This window comes from Pyrus communis, chromosome 3, assembly GCF_963583255.1.
Source record: "Pyrus communis chromosome 3, drPyrComm1.1, whole genome shotgun sequence".
Lineage (NCBI taxonomy): Eukaryota > Viridiplantae > Streptophyta > Magnoliopsida > Rosales > Rosaceae > Pyrus > Pyrus communis.
Window position 1 is genome coordinate 19,342,543 of NC_084805.1, and position 19,166 is coordinate 19,361,708.

Below are 19,166 nucleotides of genomic sequence, written 5' to 3' on the forward strand. Positions count from 1 at the left end.
TTGCATTCAAGTAACCCAATCACCTTATTTTCCAGTAAGTTGTCTAGCATTGCAGCCATGTCAGAGTCAGGAAAAGGGTATGTCTTCTACTCTAGTTCCCTTAAGGTGTTTTTGTACCTATCTTGGGTGTGAGAAGGCTCACCTCTCTTCATCTCATTCGCTTTGTTCTTGGAAGAGATCTTAATGGGCGCAGAGGAGGTCTTGATGGGGGTAATATGGATGGCAAAAGCTTCCTTGAAGGGCTTTTTCCCAGTCTTGTCTACCTTTGGGGCAAACACCTTATCCTTTTTAAAGTCGGTGATTGGCTCATTCTTCCCATGATTGGAAATACTTAGCTCTATATCATGGGATTGAGTTGCCAACTCTTCAAATGTTCTCGGTTTTATACCTTGGAGTATGTAATGTAACCCCCAGTGCATGCCTTGAACACACATCTCAATGACGGAGGTTTCAGAAAGCCGATCTTTGCAATCTAGACTTAATGAACGCCATCTATTGATGTAGTCAACGGTAGGTTCATCCTTCCACTGTTTCGTACTCGTTAGCTCCAGCATGCTTACGGTGCAGCGAGTGCTATAGAAGTGGTTGAGGAATTCCCTTTCAAGCTGGTCCCAACTGTTGATAGACTCAAGCTCGAGGTCGGTGTACCAGTCAAAGACATTACCTTTTAGTGAGCACATGAACTGCTTGACAAGGGAGTCTCTCTCCATCCCAACATTGTTGCAGGTTTCAATGAAATGGGCAATATGTTGTTTACGATTGCCCTTTCCATTGAATTGCATAAATTTGGGTGGCTGATAACCCTTTGGCATTCTTAAGGCGTCAATCCTTTAAGAGTATGGCTTTAAGTACAACACAGAATCATGCGAGCTTCCTTCATATTACGCCTTGATCGTGCTTGTGATCATTTCTTGCAGCTGTTAGATAGAGAAAGATCACATGGACGTCGTAGCTTGGTCCACCTATAGCTTGTCCTCAGCTTTGTCCATCAGAGGCTCCTCCTTTTCGTCAGTTTCCTCCTTTGGTGGATTAACCTTCGGGTCAGCTTTCTTGTTGTGATGCGCCTCCAGACGATTGACGAGTGTAGCAATCTACAAGTCATTTTCCTCCATGGTCCTTGTCAGCCTTGCGATTGCTTCGCTCATTGAAGAGTACAAATTTGAAACGCATAACATGGAGTGTATATGGATGCCACATCCACCTCTTTATTAGAGCTGTACCATCATTTTTGTGCTTGAATAACATGTCACACAATGAAACACACTTACGATGTATGATAAAAGTTGAGGAAAAGAAGATATATATTTATTCTGGTATAATATAACAGATTGGATTGGTAAACATTGAAACTATGAAAATTTGAAAATTGAATCAAAGAAGCGTGAGAAACCAACCTATTGTTTGGTTGTTGGAATTAAACTAAAACGATAAAGTACACACAAATTTCATTTTGGAGATCATGTCAGCATTTCTCGATCTTCTTTTGACAACTTATTTCAATTAATTTACACTACTTTAAAATATTTTTTTCCTAACTTTTCTTCCAATCAACTAAATATTTACAAATACTTCACACTTAAGGTGGCACAATAAAGAGTTAATTAGTACTACGATTTAATGATATTCTATTTCACCTGTAAGTTAAAGGTCTTAGGTTCGATTCTTGCAAAATGCGAAGTTGAACCATATTATTATGGCAAGTTTATGTAAGGTTTAGCCCACTCTTCCACCCTCTTAGTGTAGATACTATCGTTTGTTCAAAAAAATAAAAATAAAAAAAAAAAGGCCAAATTTTTCTCACCCTATAATCCAGGATGACCGTTCATAGTTTTTCCCTTCAAAATCTTTCCATGTATCTTTATAACTAACCCATATTTACTTATATTTTATTAAATCTTTTGTGAAAACAAAAAACAATTGAATGAATTAAAAAGGAGAGGTAAGAATTTAGATAGTGTTACAAAGATATGTCTTCAAAACCACAAGAAACACATATGACATCAAGAAAGGATCAAGCTATTCCCGCAACCAACGCAAAGAACAAGAACATCCTTGTCGTAAGTGGTGGCACTTAGGGCATCACAACTCGAAGCAAGGCAAGAGCTCTCTCTGCCGTGCCTTCCACTCCTACATCAACTCTGTTGGAGGAGCAAGAACACTCGAGGCACGAGCTTGTGATCACCCTGGCGATTGCTTCGCTCATTTATGCCAGCTGTTCTTCAATTGAAGTCGCACCAGTAATCATGACTTGTATGGCTACGAGATACAAGTTGCTGCTTGAGTCGGTATCGGAAGTCAATGACTCAAAGTACCTTTACTCGAGGCACGAGCTTGTGATCACCCTGGCGATTGCTTCGCTCATTTATGCCAGCTGTTCTTCGATTGAAGTCGCACCAGTAATCATGACTTGTATGGCTACGAGATACAAGTTGCTGCTTGAGTCGGTATCGGAAGTCAATGACTCAAAGTACCTTTACTCGAGGCACGAGCTTGTGATCAACCTGGCGATTGCTTCGCTCATTTATGCCAGCTGTTCTTCGATTGAAGTCGCACCAGTAATCATGACTTGTATGGCTACGAGATACAAGTTGCTGCTTGAGTCGGTGTCGGAAGTCAATGACTCAAAGTACCTTCTCGAGCTTTCTCCTCCAACAGAGTTGATGTAGGAGTAGAAGGCACGGCAGAGAGAGCTCTTGCCTTGCTTCGAGTTGTGATGCCCTAAGGATGTTCTTGTTCTTTGCGTTGGTTGCGGGAATAGCTTGATCCTTTCTTGATGTCATATGTGTTTCTTGTGGATTTGAAGACATATCTTTGTAACACTATCTAAATTCTTACCTCTCCTTTTTAATTCATTCAATTGTTTTTTGTTTTCACAAAAGATTTAATAAAATATCAGTAAATATGGGTTAGTTATAAAGATACATGGAAAGATTTTGAAGGGAAAAACTATGAACGGTCATCCTGGATTATAGGGTGAGCAAAATTTGACCTTTTTTATTTTTTATTTTTTTTGAACAAACGATAGTATCTAAACTAAGAGGGTGGAAGAATGAGCTAAACCTTACATAAACTTGCCATAATAATATGGTTCAACTTCTCCTTTCGCAAGAATCAAACCTAAGACCTTTAACTTACAAGTGAAAAAAAATACCATTAAATCGTAGTACTAATTAGCTCTTTATTGTGCCACCTTAAGTGTGAAAGTATTTGTAAATATTTAGTTGATTGGAAGAAAAGTTAGGAAAAAAATATTTTAAAGTAGTGTAAATTTACTGAAATAAGTTGTCAAAAGAAGATCGAGAAATGCTGACATGATCTCCAAAATGAAATTTGTATGTACTTTATCGTTTTAGTTTAATTCCAACAACCAAACACTAAGTTGGTTTCTCACGCTTCTTTGATTCAATTTTCAAATTTTCATAGTTTCAATGTTTACCAATCCAATCTGTTATATTATACCAGAATAAATATATATCTTCTTATCCTCAACTTTTATCATACATCGTAAGTGTGTTTCATTGTGTGACATGTTATTCAAGCACAAAAATGATGGTACAGCTCTGATAAAGAGGTGGATGTGGCATCCATATACACTCCATGTTATTCGTTTCAAATTTGTACTCTTCAAATTATATTCGAAATTCGTGATCCGAAAGTCTATTCTTTTGTCGATGATGAGCGGTGACTTGCACTTGTAGAGAAAACATCCACAATTACCACAATCTCACACGGCGACTAATCCTTAGACCACATACATAATCATTATTCTAAGACTCCGGTACTAGGCAACTAATCACTGTTCTAAGACTCTGATACCAGGCAACTGACCACCACAACGTTTAATCCTTTAATCGATGGTGAGTTCGTGGCCTCCAAGCACAAACTGCTTTCAAGCATCAACGTCGCGACTCTCGTATAAATAAGAGTTGATGCTCTTTCCTCTTAGAGATGCACAAACTCACTGCTTCTTTTAGATTAACAAAATATATGAACCAAACTTGGACAGATTTCGTGGCGTGTATTTATATATTTATCATCTTGAAAGATAAAGATAGCTTATTTATTCGAAAATTCAAACTCTACAAACTTACAAAAGGAATCGTGGAAGATCGATAACATCCTGAATAATTTCAAGATGATCCTCAAACAAACCTACGATTGAAAGAGAGAACTTTGTGAAACGGTGAGCAAACCATTACAAATTCGAGGCACATAACGAAACAAGACTTTCAGCCAAACTCGAAGCAGGGCACTTAACGTCTCTTGCTTTCTAAGTTACAGCTCTTGTTTCGGCTCGCTACTCTTGAGCTTGGCAGGTTCATCCTGATCTCCTCCTCCTCCCCCAGTGCTAGAGATGCTGATCACCCTAGGAGTAGCCTTGATTTTATCAGGGGACAATTTGGCCAGCGTCACAGTGAGAACCCCATTTTCCAACTTGGCGTCGACGGAGTCTAAATCCACGTTCTCCGGCAACCTAAACCGCCTCCAAAATTTTCCATAAGACCTCTCAACTCGGTGCCAGTGATCCCCTTTCTTGTCTTCTTCCTTCTTCCTCTCTCCACTCACTCTCAGAACCCGGTTCTCCTCCACCTCGATTTTCAGCTCCTCCTTCTTGAGTCCCGGCACATCTAACATTATAACATGGCCCTCCGGCGTTTCTTTCCAGTCCACCTTTGCTGGTGAGAGTGCCAGCAGGGTGTCTTCTTTGTCAAGTTCAAACGGGAGCTGTTCTAGCACGCGGAAGGGGTCTGGAAAGCGCTCCGACCAGAGATCGACTAGAAAATTACTTCCTGGTCGATCCATGAACGGCAGCAAGGACCCATTGGATGACCTAGAAAGAAAAAGCAGAAAGCTCAAGGCGATGAGAATATTTCGAGAAGGTTGTTTCCTCATTTCTCTAAATGGTTTATTTGTTTGCAGGAATGGATTGGTGCAGTGAAGAAGAAAAGATCGATATGGCAGTGTCTAGTGTCTGCTAGCTTTGTCAGGGTTTGGACACGTTTATCTGTGTATTTATATAGTGTAGAGGTTGAAGTTATGCACGGGATGGTTCTTGAAACTTCCAAAATATGCTAACTTTACTTAGACCCATTTAGAGAAATCAAGAACGTTCCAGCTTCATCCTTCCTTTCTGTTTTATTTTTATTTTTATTTTATATATATTTTTTTATCTCCTTTCCTTTATTTATTGTTGATTTATTTATAATTATTTACTTCACATACCATTCCAAAAACAAAAAACAAAAAAAAAAAATAAATAAATAAACAAAACAAAAAAAACAAACAAAAGTTTGCTGTAGAGATTATTTTTTCTTTTGTTTTTTGGATCCTATTTACACCCAATAGGAGATGCCAAATAGTTAAAATTAAGTGAGTGAATTTTATGTGAAGCGTCCTGAGTTCAAGCACAGTGATATGTCGGTCCTAGCCCAACGATTTTATTGGCCTGTGGATTGGGCTGATCCTGGCTCGATAGGTTGGCCCTAGCCCAACCTTTTTGTTGGGCTATGGACTGGGCTGATCTTGTTTTAGGGCCGAGCTTTATTCAGCTAGATTTCAAATGGGCAGGGTCTAGGCCTTGCATTTTAGGCCATGGACTGGCCCAAGCCCTGAGGCCCTGTTCTTAAACCCAGCTCGATATGTCCCGACGTAATTTGAATACTTTTGAACTTTCCTTAAAATAATATATAATATAATTGACTATATTAACCAAATAAATAACTTAGTTCTTTTTTATGGGTCAAATAAATATCTTAGCTCAAATGGTAATCTCTGCTAATTAATAAAACATCTATATTAATTAATAAAACACTCATTGTCAACTAAAATTCTATGAAATTATCAGTTTAACCCTCTAATTAAAACAGAAAATGAATAAGAAATATGGGACAGAAATATAATTTTACACAACCAAATTTTGCTTTTTTTCTTCCTTCAAAGCCTTACCCACATGTAATCCTAACATATCTCTAATTAAAAAAAATAAAGAATAAAAAATAAAAATAAAAATAAAAAAACTTTTCACTCCCACATACTCTATCACTCTCTTCCTCTCTCATTCTATTTCAAAAACAAAAATAAAAAATTTTCTCACACACTTTGTGTGTGCCCATATGCTAATAAAAGTAAAATGGTAATTGACAATTAATAAAAGTAAAATGGTAATTGAAAACTAATAAAAGTAAAATGTCCCAAGTTCATTCTCAACAAAATTACGATTTTTTATAATTAAATGAAAAGAATTGTTATTAGCACTCCAAAAATATTATTCTGCACTCCAAGTTTTCTATATTAGGAAAGAAAAATACACTTGTGATGAGTGTATTTTGAGATTTTTTTAATGTCAATAACACTTCCCTAAATGAAAATTAAAGGTACAAATTTGGGCCGGTCTGAGCAGCTCGCTCACAGGCTAATGGGCTGGGCCAAGGCCTACATGTTCAACATAGAGTCGGGCGGGCCCATTTAAATCCTAAGGCTCAAAAGCAACTTGGTTAATTATTTGAACTTAACCCAAAAAAATAAATTATTTATATATATAAAAGGAAAGGGCAAAAATGATGAAATATTCATAATTCCAAAATTATTCTCTATATATATAAAGAGAGAAAGCAAAAATGGGATAATTTCAAAATTACCCTCTCCCATTAAATTTTTAATCTATATATATATTTAATAATTTAATAATATTAGAAAGTCAGAAGAAGAGTTTGGTGTCTCAAAGCTTCACAAAAAAAATTGAACTATAAATCCCCTCAAACAAAAAAAATTAAAACTGCCGTGAAAAATGGATTCATAATCCACAAGGGTATTTTTGTCAGCAAGTAATCAGAATACAACCTAATTGAAAAATTACAGGAAAAAGAGAGAGGACTGCCAGTGAAACCAACCCATCCACATCTATCTTCCACAGCCCCATTTTCTGATCAAACTTCTTCCTCACACGATCCAACAAACGTGATACGCCACGTGGTGCAGACGTGTAAACGGAAGAGGAAAAAACCCGAATGTCTAAGGAAACAGTTTCGCAGAAAGGGAAATCCAAACAGTATATATTGATTGCTTAACCGGAAGGGGAGAAATAAAAATGGGGTTTTCTCAATTTTGTTTGGAGTTTAATAGAAAGTACTAGTCTATATATCATAGTATTGAGAAACTATTCTGCAAAACTTTTGTCTCTTGCTCGCAGGTTGAGGCTCGATCACCTTGACTGCAGCTTTCATGGCCATACAGGTAGGTCAGCTTTTTGCTCCAAAACTTGATCTTTTGTTTCTATTTACAAACTTTGATCGGATTTTGGTAAAGGGTTTAGTAAAGAGAACGTTTTTATTTGGTTTGTGTGATGTAGATTTTAGAGTTCGTCCGAAATGGGGAAAAATTTGTGGCGGAATAAGGATTGGGACTACAAAGTGGAAGAAAATGAAAAATTTCTTGCGCTATGTGATTGTTTGCTTTCTGATGGGTGCATGCAATTCACATAGGGTAAGAAAGTTTGGTAATTTAATTTTTTTTATTTTTAATTTTGGTAATATTTCAACTGTTTCACATTGTGTGTGGATTATCATCCCTTTCTGAAGTCAACAAGCACAAGGGCATAATTGGAAATTTGTATCGTTAGCCTACATTTCATATTCAGAAGGTCAGTTGGTGAGTTTCGTATGAGTTTGGACTTTAACCCTAATGCTTTTTTTTTTTTTTGGTAGGTTTAACAAAACACTCCTAGTACTGTTCATTTTTAACAAAAAATCACATTTATACATTTCTCTGGTACTATTCAATATACTTTTAAAAAGAGCTTTTCATTAAAAGAAAAGTTTTTTTGGACTTTTCTTTAGTTTACCCTTTTTTTTTTATAACTGATTCATTTCATTAAACAAAACAAAAATCAAGGTGGTTGATATTGCAGTCCACTCATATTTGTTGTACAAAATCTGTTTAGTTTTTCTTCCTCAAGGTAACAACCTTCTATTGACATTTTTGATATATCATATCTGGGTTTAAGGTACAATCAGATTGGTTGAATACGCTTAGGCAACCTTAAATCGGATTACTTAATTGCACCATTATTAGTGGTAGGAGCCTAGGAGGGATATGTGCGTTTACTATATACAGATCAAAGCATGCATTTTCAATTGAATCAGGAGATCAAAGCATTTTTACCCATTTTCTTTGTTCTTTGCAGATTTGTAAATAAGGATTAGGACTACAAAGTGGAAGGTCTGAAAATTTTCTTTTTTGAAAAGGATTACAAGTTATTAAAGTTTCTGAAGGTGTCATCCACTCTGAAGTTCGAGCTACCTCACTGGTTCAAGCGGGTATTGAGGTCTTCATGTTCCATGACTATTGTGTGTTGTTAAAAGATAGAGGGCTTCTAGAGAGCAAGGGAAAAACCCCAAATCCAATATTGATTTTGCACACTTTTCTTTTTTTTGTTCTTTGCAGATTTGTCAATAAGGATTGGGACTACAAAGTGAAAGTTTGGAAAAATTTCTTGATTGAAAAGGATGATAGATTAGTGAAGGTGTACTACATTATGAAATTTCTATTCAATGCCCTGCTTAATTTGAATTCGTTTGTAAAATTCATATGATGTATGATTATTTGTGTACTAATTATTAAAAGAGTAATGTCTTTCTCAATTTTATTACCTTTTTTTTTTAATATTCTAGATAAAATACTTTAAATTTTTACCTGTATTATTAGAGATGATAATCGCCTTTATTTTACGTTTCTATATATTGAACCAATCCTTGCATATAAATACATCTAAAATGTGTAAGTTGCGCATAGTGCGCCGTGATTAAAAAAATATCTTCTGCATGCGCTCACGCGCATGCAGTAAGGCTAGTATATATAAAGGGAGAAGGCAAAAATGATGAAACCTTCATAATTTCAAAATTACCCTCTCCCATTAAATTTTTAAATAAAATAAGAAATTTACAAAAAAAAAAAAAAATTAAAAAAAAACCCCACTCCCATAACTAACTTTATTTTTTTACTATATTATTATTTTGTTTTTTCTATTTTTATTTTTTAAAATAAAAAATCAAAAGAGCCAATTGCCTAGCAAAGTAATGTGTGAAGATATTTTTCACAAATGTGGAGAATACGTAAAATGAATTGATTTCAATCAAAAATCAACTTTGGACTATCATATCAAGCTGAGTCCAGCTTTAAATTTTGAGTGATGTTATTTCTATCCCAATATCTTATCTTCTCACCTACATTTTAATGAATTTTTTAATTACAAATTTGTCCATTTGCAAAAAGATTGATAAGGACATTAATTATCTTGTTTTGCTTAATTTAAAAATAAAAAAAAAGTTGGGCATGGGAGACGATTTGTTTACCTTAAATCTTAACTCATATTTTCATCTCTTTTCATTTAGAGAAAGTAAAAAAAAAAAAATATCAATGGACTTAGAAGATTACTTTTTCATTGAACAGGTGAAAGATGATGCTTCTACGGAAGAGGTAGAAGATTATGTTTCCATTGAAAAGGTAGAAGAATAATTTGTGTGTAGGTCATTTGAATTTATCCACCGTATTTTTAAATTTATCGTTGTTGAATTCTTTTGAATTTGGATACTTCTGTGGTTTCCATTTGAATTTACATATCATAGTGGTTTTCATTTACATATTATTTTCATTTACATATTATTTGTTATATTTTTTTTAAGAGACAATTTTATAATTTCATAGTGGGTGGGGAAATAATATTTTAATTTGTTAACTTTTTAAGGTGGATGAAATTATAACGTGAGTAAAAAAATAAAACAATGGGATGAATTTAGTAGTCTTCTAAATTTTTGAGATAAAAGAGATCTAGCCCAGCACAAGCTTATGACTACCAGGTAGTCAAGTTTGATGTCATCTAAAATACCAAAAAAAAAAAAAAAAATTTACTGTTCTAACTAACATGAGTACGCTCATGTTAAATGGTAAAAATAAAATAAAATAAAAATAATTATTATTACAAATTAATTGACCATTTGCCTTCAACTTGATAGATACCTTTTCGTATATTGAAAGTAAATGAAGAAATGATTAGTATCTAAGTTAGAGCTGATTTAAAAACATCTTTAAAATGATTGAAAATTTTTTTGATAAAAGTTTTTTGAGTTTTAAAAGCACTTGCATCTAGGAAATTATGTGTTACTTGCATGAAACATTTCAAATGGTTTTTATGATTCAGTTACATATTTTTATAAAAGTATTTTCAATCAATTTAAAAACAATTCTAAGCACAATTTTTGTATGTTTTTCTTTGTATGTAATGAATTCCACTATGCTTATCAAGATGGTAGATTAAATTTTGTTTATTTTTACTAAATATAATAAACAATACGCGTGTAAACGGTTGTAAACGAAAATGTATCCTGTAACTTGGTGAATATCAAATAACACAATGGGTAAATTTCAAGAACACATTCTGAAAGCTGGTGATTCTTTCTGTTTAGGGCCTTTTTGAAGGCCTTTAATTCAAAAATCCCTTTTTCGAAAAATCAGAAAATTGGAAATACAAAGAAACAAAATAGCAAAAATCACGCGGAGGGAACACCCGCAATTGCCGCAACCTCCAGCTCCCACTGTGCGCGCCATAGCTGATTTAGGATTAGGGTTTTCAATTCAGCCCCAAATTTGTCTGAAACCTTGAAATGCGGCCCAATTGCTGCCACATATCCCTAGCTTTCGTGCTCAAATTACTCAACTTTCTTCAAGCCTTCATCGGCGTCTCAATCCTTGTCTACTCGGCATGGATGCTCAACCAGTGGAACCACCATATTCCGATAGTCCCGCCACCGCCTTCAGCTCCTTCCCCTGACTCTTCGTCCTTCTCCTCCCTCCGATTGAGCTCCGACTCGGCGGCGCTTGCCGATCAGATCACGCCGTTGGATTTTGCAGTCCATTTGGTGTCTGGATCCGATGAGGGATTGGGGTTCGGATTGAACTCGTTCAAGCTTCCAGCGCCATGGTAATTTCAAAGTTTCCAAATTTTGCTGAGTTTCAACTGGTTCGTGTAACCATGCTCGATTTTGTTCGAATTTTGACGTTTCTTGAGTTGGGTATTGAAGCAATTTGAATTCAGGGTGTTGTTTTTGATACGTTAAATTTGAATATTTTGGATTTTGGTGGGCTCTGGGCAATGGGGTACTGAAATTTTTGGTACATTAAATGCTTAGGAATCATCAAGTTTTCAAAGGGACCCATTTGATTGTTCATTTGATGCTTTGGTTTCTTGGTGGCAGGTTCATCTACTCTTTTATGGGACTGGGAATTTTGCTCTGTTGCGTTAATTTCATAGGTTGTATTGCAGCTACAGCAATTAATGGCTGCTGCCTTTGCTTTGTATCCTTAACCAGTTAGCCAATAAATCTTTCACTAATTTCAGCTAAGAAATTGTTTTGCTAGTGTACCGGTACTGCTTTGCTATGACTTCTGAAACTTAGATCAATGTTTCGAGACCCATGACATGGCAAGTTCATAACTTGTGAATGCTCAGTTTGGTTGGTGATTAGAAGTATTAATAGAACAAAAGGGAGAGACTTCTACAGTAGTAGTGTTCATTTGACGAGCCCCTAGGAAACAAAAGGCTTCGGTAGTTGGAAGATTTTGTATATTAGAAGCTAGACGACTACTTCCACTGTTTGTATTAAGGTCCAGGCAAAGCGGTAGTGGATTAGAGTGTTTTTATTGCATAATAAGAAGCATTACCACTAGCTCCAAACTTAAATAGTTTTGAGGTATTGAACTTCATTTAAAGTTTCACGGTGATTGTCCTTTATATGTCATGCAAGTTGAGTTGAATGAACCTGATTTCCAATGCGCCTTTTCTGCATTTGTTGATTATGTGTTCTACCTTTTTCTTAACTGGCAAACAATTCAGTACACAATACTTATAACCATGCTTACTCTACTAGAAGCAGCTTTGGTGGCATTCATTTTAATTGATCGCCGTTGGGAAAAGGTAACATTTTATGATGGAAAATAAATTCAGTAATAAATGTGCATTGGTCTTATCTAATCTTTATCCTATCAGAATAATATGTTTTATCATACCTCCACAGGATCTTCCATTTGACCCAACTGGTCAACTTGACAGTCTTCGATCTTTTGTTAAAGAGAATATTGACATCTGTAGGTGGGTCGGGCTCACTGTCATTGTAACACAGGTATGCTAAGTCCGATGTAGTGATGACTTTTATCATTATGTTTATAATTTCATAGGACTAAGATCAATAGAACTCTTCGTTACATGATTTGGAATTCAAATTTTGGACCTTTCGAGGAAACCTCATTGGATGGCTAATACTGATTAAGATTAATGTCTCTGACCAAATTGCGTTACTCATTGAATTTATTTTATTTGGATTAGAGATATTTTTGAGTTATATTTCACTAGTGAAGATTACTATTGCATTGAATTGTTTCCTTATGCTCATCTTTTATGAAACGTCAGGCTTTATCTCTGCTACTCTCAATAACTCTGCGAGGCATGCTTTCTACTCGCAAACCTGACTATGATGTTGAAGATGATTCTGATGCTAGGGCTAGAACTCGGGAGCCCCTGTTAAACCAAAAATTAAACCAAGCATCTGGATCAACCAAAGGTGATGGGAGAGGGAGTCACTCTGACATCTGGAGCTCACGGATAAGAGAGAAGGTATTTGTCTCAAGTGTAGCCATAATATATATACATTGATCCTATTTTTCAGTAGCGAATCTGATTTGATGTCTTTTCAGTATGAATATATTTCTTCTCTAATACCGACATCAGTATGAATATATTTTCTTCTCTAATACGTTGTTCTTGTACGTTGCACAGTATGGATTGAGCTCTCTGAATCAGAATGCGTCAGCGAGTATGAAATCCGAGTGAAGATGGTAAACGGTTTTTCATCTCACCGATGAGAAAAACCGATCAGCGTTGGAGGAAGTTGTGGTGTATATATCCAACTCTCGAATAGTGTGCTTGCTTGTTTTTCTTGTATGAAAGATGTGTTTCTGGTAAAATTTGTTGTCATTAAATGTAAATGAAAGAAAGCTTGTGATTTACGTATACATTGTGAGTCTGGCTGTCATCATTTCTGAGGAATTTGAAACGGTTTTACAGTAACTACCATCCCCGCCGCCGCTGTAGGTGATAGATTCTCTCTGTTGTCCTCATTGACAAACTATGCTTCTTTCATCGAAAATTCTATTATGTTTCAGAGTATCTTGTATGACGAGGCCGTTTTTTGTTGCATTGGAATTTGGACGGTTTCGAACCCTTGATGTAGCCTACTCTTGCCCATCTCATACCCACCCTCAACACTAGGCTAGCCCCAATGGCTTTGTATGATGAGGTTTTTGACCAAGGATCCAACGGACCTCTAGCGTATAAGATACCCGGAGCATACGAGAAAACCCATCCTTTCGTTTTCATTAATCCCGTGAGCTTCTGGAATCGTGGGTTCTTTCGTTTCATTTATTATTTGATTCCTTCCATGGAAATGGAATAACGTAGAAATGGCAGGATCACGAGATTTCTTTTGCCCGTCTTTTTCGCTTGAAACTAACTACTACTGGGCCACCACTCTGGGTACAGTGTGGTAAAGGGCACATTTGGTTTTTCACGTTGCACAGACGAATTAACAGTAGGCTAACAGAAGGTACAATATTAACACAAATTCGTAAGATTAGTTATGACATTATCAATTTTAAAAGATAAGATATGAAAGTATAGTGACACCAATAGTTAACGTAGTTTTTTGTAGTTTACCCTCTTATTTATAAGAGAAACATTAGATTCCGTACATTAAAACATAGTAGAATTTTCGGAGGCGTAGCTTTCTTTAGCATAACACACTGATATCCCAATCACCTCTTCACCATACAAACAAGAGAAAGATCTGAATGTGAGACAAAGTCAGTCACCACATGATTTTTTTACAATCTTGTATACAGACAGAGTGGACACATTTATCAAATGATGATAAACTGAAATATTTTGTGGCATTAAACAATTAAGGTGGGTTTTTTCAGGTCCACCATTGTCGAAAATCAAATACACAAAATAATAGAGTTACAGTAAAATTAAATAGAAAATGAATCAAAAGCCTCATCATGTCCTCCCTCTCAAATCCACCACTGCCTCCTCAACCAGCTCCTCCAGCAACTTCCCCTCTATTTCCTTCCCAAAATTATCAATTTCCAACCTCATGTTTTCCAACCACCCTTTCCCGACAATCTCCTTCTTCAACACCCTCTCCACCACCAGGTTGTTGATGTCCCCACCGTCCTCCAAAACACACCTCACCTCATCTGAAAACCACTCCGTCATTCGGGCCCACACGCGGTCTGCCAACCGGGGAGAATCACCCTCTAAGAACCTGTCATGGGCCCCGCTGCATGACGTGGTCCTTGTGCAGCTGTCTGAACCATAACCGGTGATGTCCACCAAGGCTGCATTTACGTAGTCGAATACAAGCTTCCGACTTGACCGCAATCGCCTTCTTTTGGCCTCATGCAAAGGCTCTTTGTCACTTAGGTTGGCGAACTTGTCTCTCAGAGACGGGTCCAAAGGACTTTCAAGCGAATGCCATCTAGCGAAAAACGAGCTGCACTGCACCTCGCCATCTAGGCCAGCGGTGGATAGAAGGGTCTGGACAATGGCATGCCAGTCTTGTTCTTCCCCCTCGGTTGAAACTGAAGGGGATTTTAATAGATATGGTGAGGCAGTCTCTGCACATGACTCATCCCATGATAGCGTCCGGGAGATTGATCCTATAGGTGGTGATTTGTCAATCAAATTAGACTTGGGGTGACTTCCTGTTTTAACACACAAAATCGTAAAATTAGACAACAATTAAGGAGGATATGAAAGAAAACTAATAAATCAAGGATTGAGAGAGATACCTAGGAGGTTTTGCTTCAAAATTACAGAGGATTCCCGAGTTGTATTATCATCCTCTTCCAACGGTGCTTCTAGAACTGATATTGGACTTGCCTGATCCAGATTTTCACCAACACAGCCGGGCACCACAGGCTTTGCCACACACAACCCTGTCTGCAAAATTGAAGCGAAAAACAAATCAATTGAACCATTCATGCAATGACAATACAACACTGAATAGCCATTCATGCAATGACAATACAACACTGAATAATTCAGGTTTTACAAAAAAAAAATCATTACTATGATGCATGCATTTTACTCCATATAGCAAAGTATATTGCTTTAGAGGTTGCTGCAGTTTTTTTGTTTGTTTTGGAGGGGTCCTTTGCAACAAATAAAGAGGGCAAGTACTAATAGCAGACGAAAATGAAAGATTGAACTACCTCGCGTGGCACTGTGCCTTGGTTTGGTCCCATGCTTGTTACATGCTGAGATTCTTTTCCTAAATATCCAAATAAAGCAGGAGACAAACACCCTTCAATGCCACCATCATTAGCACATTGAGATGCATCATCACTAATTATACCAGGAGGAACCAGAGAATTTGGTGGTTCAGCAAGGGCGGACTGAGATCCACTAGATTTGCCTCTGTTTGATTTTTTATTTCTGGAGAAAAATAAACTTGAGACCTTCCCTTTCAGCGATGATTTCATGCTCTTTGCCTTCGTTAGCTCTTTGGGAACATCTGTCTTTCCAGCATCAGGATCTGAAACTTGAACATTGACCCCGGCACCATATACTGTAGAAGATACAGGGAGAGATTGTGATCTAAAAAGACTTCTGGGAGAATCAACAGCACTTTCTTCTTCAATAGAATCAACAGGTAAGCATGAAACTGATTCCCTTGGTTCTTGTTCCTTCTGAATAATCTCATCCTCAGATCTTGCGGGCTTCTTTATCTCTGAAAGAGCAAGCATCTCACCCAATGTACTAGAGCTCCTCTGGGCATGTCTTTGTTCCCGAGGATTCCCATTTAATGCCATGATTGCCCATCTTTCAGAAAGTCGCTTCTTCGCCTCTCTGCAAACCGATGACTCTGGCGAACATGACATGCGGCTGAAGGAGGATGAAGAAAACGGGCTACCAAACCTATTGATGTAATCCCATGAATGCCTAGAAGATGGAGACATGACTTCAGAATCACTGAGATTTCCTGCTGCATATTCATGTTCTGATTTGTAAAATGAACTTTCATCACCAGTATAGCCATTGGAAAAAACAGAGGAAATCAAAGTTTCGTCCCTCCGATGACCCATCAAATTATCACGCATCTTCTGTGTGATCTCCTTTGCAACTTCTCTTGATTCTCGTCCCTCATCATCTTCATGTTCCTCATAGAAGTTTTCACCATATAATATTCTTGGTGATGAGGTGGGTGAAGAAACTGCCTTAATGTCATTAGCCTTCCCAGGGCTAGGCCTTAATACCACTATCCGAGTTGGCGGAGCCGGATATCCATCAACTTCCTGATCAACAATAGTAGGAGAGTATCCATGGTGGCTTTTGTCCCATGCAGCCGCTTGACCAGCCTGAGCTGATTTCTTTATCTGTTCATCACTCTTGTGCCCTATGCCTGATAATTTTTCGCTAGAAACCATCTTTGAAGGTCTAAGAACAGTGATCCGCTTCGTCTCAGTAGACTGAGGAGGGATAGATTGTAATTCATGTAGATGCTGAGAAAACAAGGAATTAGGTTCTTGCAGAAACGTGAGGAACAAATCTCTATTGGAGCTTAATACGTCAAGTGCATCTTGGAACTCCTTGGACTGGCGAAGCCTCTCATCCGTGGCCAAGCGTTTGGCTTCCATGAACTTCTGACGAACAAGAGCCATCTTCTTCTCATTAACCTTTTCATTATTCCTTCCCTTCTGCGGTGATTTATTTCTTCCATAACCTGCCTTCTGAGGTTGCTGCCAGACTTCGTAAACATCTTTGTAATCATTCTGTTCTGAGCACTGATGAAATTCGCGTAGCATTCCCTTGTCCAAAAACCCATCTTGTTGTTGCCAACATTCCAATGGCATGCTGGAATGATTATTTGTACATTGCGAATAGCTGTTTGTATGACTTCTTTGTGAAGCTGAATCAGACTGCTCTAGTGGGAGAGCATCAAGCCCCATCAACTTGGCAACCAAGTTGGGTGGATTCTTTCTAGACTCCACTTCTTTTGACATTTCTCGGTCTAAAAGGATCTTTATGGGTGTTCCACTTGCTTTATTGTTTGATGAACTTCTTCTTAACTCAGACACAATCTGAATACCCCATAAAAATGTAACACAAATCAGGAAACTGCGGTATAAATGATTCAATGAGAAACAATAGACAACTTTGAATTGCATGTTTCTCCCGTGGCACTGGATTAAATTCCATTAGTCAAGAGAAAAATCCTGCAAAAATTACCGGTTTATCGTCTATGTGATCTCCAAAAGGGGGAGGACCCAACATTGTTGCCACATCCGATTGACTCCTTGAGAGTGAAGAGCCTACCAAAACTGATGGATCAGTATTACAATTGACAGATACACGACTACAAATAGCATAAGAAAAGCAATCGCCAGACGTTCCAAAAAGATAGCAAACAGCAAAAATTAGAACAGGAATTTGACAGTTGAATTATGAAAGCAATTTGTAAAGCATTAGAATCTGTCACCCATTACTGATTAATAAAAGACTGTATCAAAGGAAATTACCATCACGGTGCGGTTTATCAGTGAGCAGCTTGTTTCCAGAAACCCCATTACCCAAATCAAAGAGGTTCACCATTCTTCCCAAGCATCCGGGGAAAGCCTTGTCCGCGTCGTGAGCTTTGCCGATCTGCATCTCGTTCATTTCAACCCCTGTGTGATCACATATTTCAGTATATTAATCCCAATATACAATCACCTTCAATTTTCATTTGTTGAAATGGAATAAAACAAATGCAGTCAAAGAATTCCAAATCAAATAAACAAAACCGTTGAAAAACATGACATCTTCAAGGAAATTTACTCGTGGAACATTTATTCCAAAAACAAAACCAATTCGAAGCCACACAATTCAACACGATTAGAAATTATGGAAAAATAAATTTAATAAATATTATTTTTCCATTTCAGTCAAACTCAGCACAAACAACGAACCTGAAAGCTACAAGCTTGAAGCTTGAATCCCAATCAAGAGAGAGCACAGTGGATTGAAATATCACATCAAATTTTTATGCTTAAAAAGCAAAAAAATAAAAAAAAAAGTTTGGATTTTTCTAAGATGAAAATAAAACCCAAAAGCAAGCTAATTATAAGGAAATCATTGAGCTAAAATTGAACAAAAAGCGAGAATATTAAGCTCAGGAAAGCTGCTATTTCTTCAGCTTTAGCTAATTAGAAAAGCAAATCCAGCTACACGGAAGGAATTAGATTCCCCTTGTCAGCAACACAAAGAAGAGAGAGAGACCAAAAAGGTAACACTCAAAAGGACGACACAGGCATAAATCTGACAGTTACAAGCAGCATACAGAGGGGGGGGATTGGGACCTGTGAGCGTCAAGGAGATGGGAATCTGTCATTCCAGCGATAATGCGGCCGGAGGAGCTGCCGGAATCTGAGGTGGCGATTGGATCAGCGGCGGTGGCTCTGAGCCCCAGTGGGCGTGGTTGGCTTCGGTTTTCTCCTGTGAGCTTCTGCTTTCTCTCTCCTCCCTACCGACTTTGTTCAGCTGTGTCTGTGTGGTGTCGGACTTGAAAATGGTATTGTTTAATTGAGATTGATTTGAGAGAGAGAGAGAGAGAGAGAGAGAGAGAGGGATCAAAAACGGAAAAGAGTTAAGTCGGGGGTAATCAGCCAATATTCGTATATTTTATAGGAAAGTTTCCGTGTTTCTATTTATGTCCTTGTACTGTTGGGTATTTACAGTTATGGCCTATTTCGTCGGGGATTCTGATAAGATTTGTGCCCTAGCTTGCTATCACCTTCACCCATGCCCCCCTTATTTAGTATGTGAAAGTGAAATTTTATCCGTTTTCTTTTCTTTTTATAATTTATTTCAATTCACCCTATGTTCTCTGAAGACAGCAGAGCGATGTTATCTGCATTCTAAAATATATATGTACGACGCAAATTTGCATGAGCTGTAAGATAAAGCGTGTGAACCATATGAATGCTCCAAATTTCACTTGAGCATCTAAATCTGGATCATTTTGACAATTCTCTCATTCATTTTGAATTAAGTAAAAAGATATTGTTTACTCATTGTC

General features: G+C 37.2%; 3 protein-coding genes across 4 annotated transcripts; 1 reads left to right on the top strand and 2 right to left on the bottom strand.

Moving 5' to 3' along the window:
• Positions 1-4,109: 4,109 nt before the first annotated feature.
• Positions 4,110-4,961, bottom strand: LOC137730223 (22.0 kDa class IV heat shock protein). Its single transcript, XM_068469291.1, has one exon. The coding sequence runs from the start codon at positions 4,891-4,893 to the stop codon at positions 4,276-4,278; it is 618 nt and encodes a 205-aa protein (XP_068325392.1). The 5' UTR covers positions 4,894-4,961; the 3' UTR covers positions 4,110-4,275.
• A 5,531-nt stretch (positions 4,962-10,492) lies between these two features.
• Positions 10,493-13,147, top strand: LOC137728970 (tetraspanin-18-like). Its single transcript, XM_068467786.1, has 6 exons — positions 10,493-10,975; positions 11,250-11,349; positions 11,888-11,968; positions 12,069-12,173; positions 12,461-12,664; positions 12,827-13,147. The coding sequence occupies exons 1-6, from the start codon at positions 10,659-10,661 to the stop codon at positions 12,878-12,880; spliced, it is 861 nt and encodes a 286-aa protein (XP_068323887.1). The 5' UTR covers positions 10,493-10,658; the 3' UTR covers positions 12,881-13,147.
• A 746-nt stretch (positions 13,148-13,893) lies between these two features.
• Positions 13,894-18,711, bottom strand: LOC137727983 (uncharacterized). Of its 2 annotated transcripts, none has more exons than XM_068466849.1 (6): positions 18,448-18,711; positions 17,629-17,775; positions 17,339-17,421; positions 15,322-17,190; positions 14,899-15,049; positions 13,894-14,811 (listed from the first exon to the last, which is right to left on the bottom strand). In XM_068466849.1, the coding sequence occupies exons 2-6, from the start codon at positions 17,765-17,767 to the stop codon at positions 14,105-14,107; spliced, it is 2,949 nt and encodes a 982-aa protein (XP_068322950.1). In that variant the 5' UTR covers positions 17,768-17,775; positions 18,448-18,711; the 3' UTR covers positions 13,894-14,104. The 2 variants fall into 2 exon arrangements, with proteins under 2 accessions (XP_068322950.1, XP_068322949.1); XM_068466848.1 differs by having other exon boundaries at positions 17,339-17,430.
• Between the last annotated feature and the right edge of the window lie 455 nt (positions 18,712-19,166).

Bases quoted from the DNA above. Each gene is read 5' to 3' on its own strand.
- LOC137730223 (XM_068469291.1), bottom strand. From the start codon at position 4,893: ATGAGGAAACAACCTTCTCGAAATATTCTCATCGCCTTGAGCTTTCTG.
- LOC137728970 (XM_068467786.1), top strand. From the start codon at position 10,659: ATGCGGCCCAATTGCTGCCACATATCCCTAGCTTTCGTGCTCAAATTA. The intron at 11,350-11,887 runs GTATCCTTAACC...CAAACAATTCAG, and splicing joins ATGGCTGCTGCCTTTGCTTT to TACACAATACTTATAACCAT. The intron at 12,174-12,460 runs GTATGCTAAGTC...ATGAAACGTCAG, and splicing joins TCACTGTCATTGTAACACAG to GCTTTATCTCTGCTACTCTC.
- LOC137727983 (XM_068466848.1), bottom strand. From the start codon at position 17,767: ATGAACGAGATGCAGATCGGCAAAGCTCACGACGCGGACAAGGCTTTC. The intron at 15,050-15,321 runs GTAGTTCAATCT...TCAATTTTGCAG, and splicing joins AAGGCACAGTGCCACGCGAG to ACAGGGTTGTGTGTGGCAAA. The intron at 14,812-14,898 runs GTATCTCTCTCA...GTGTTAAAACAG, and splicing joins TTTGAAGCAAAACCTCCTAG to GAAGTCACCCCAAGTCTAAT.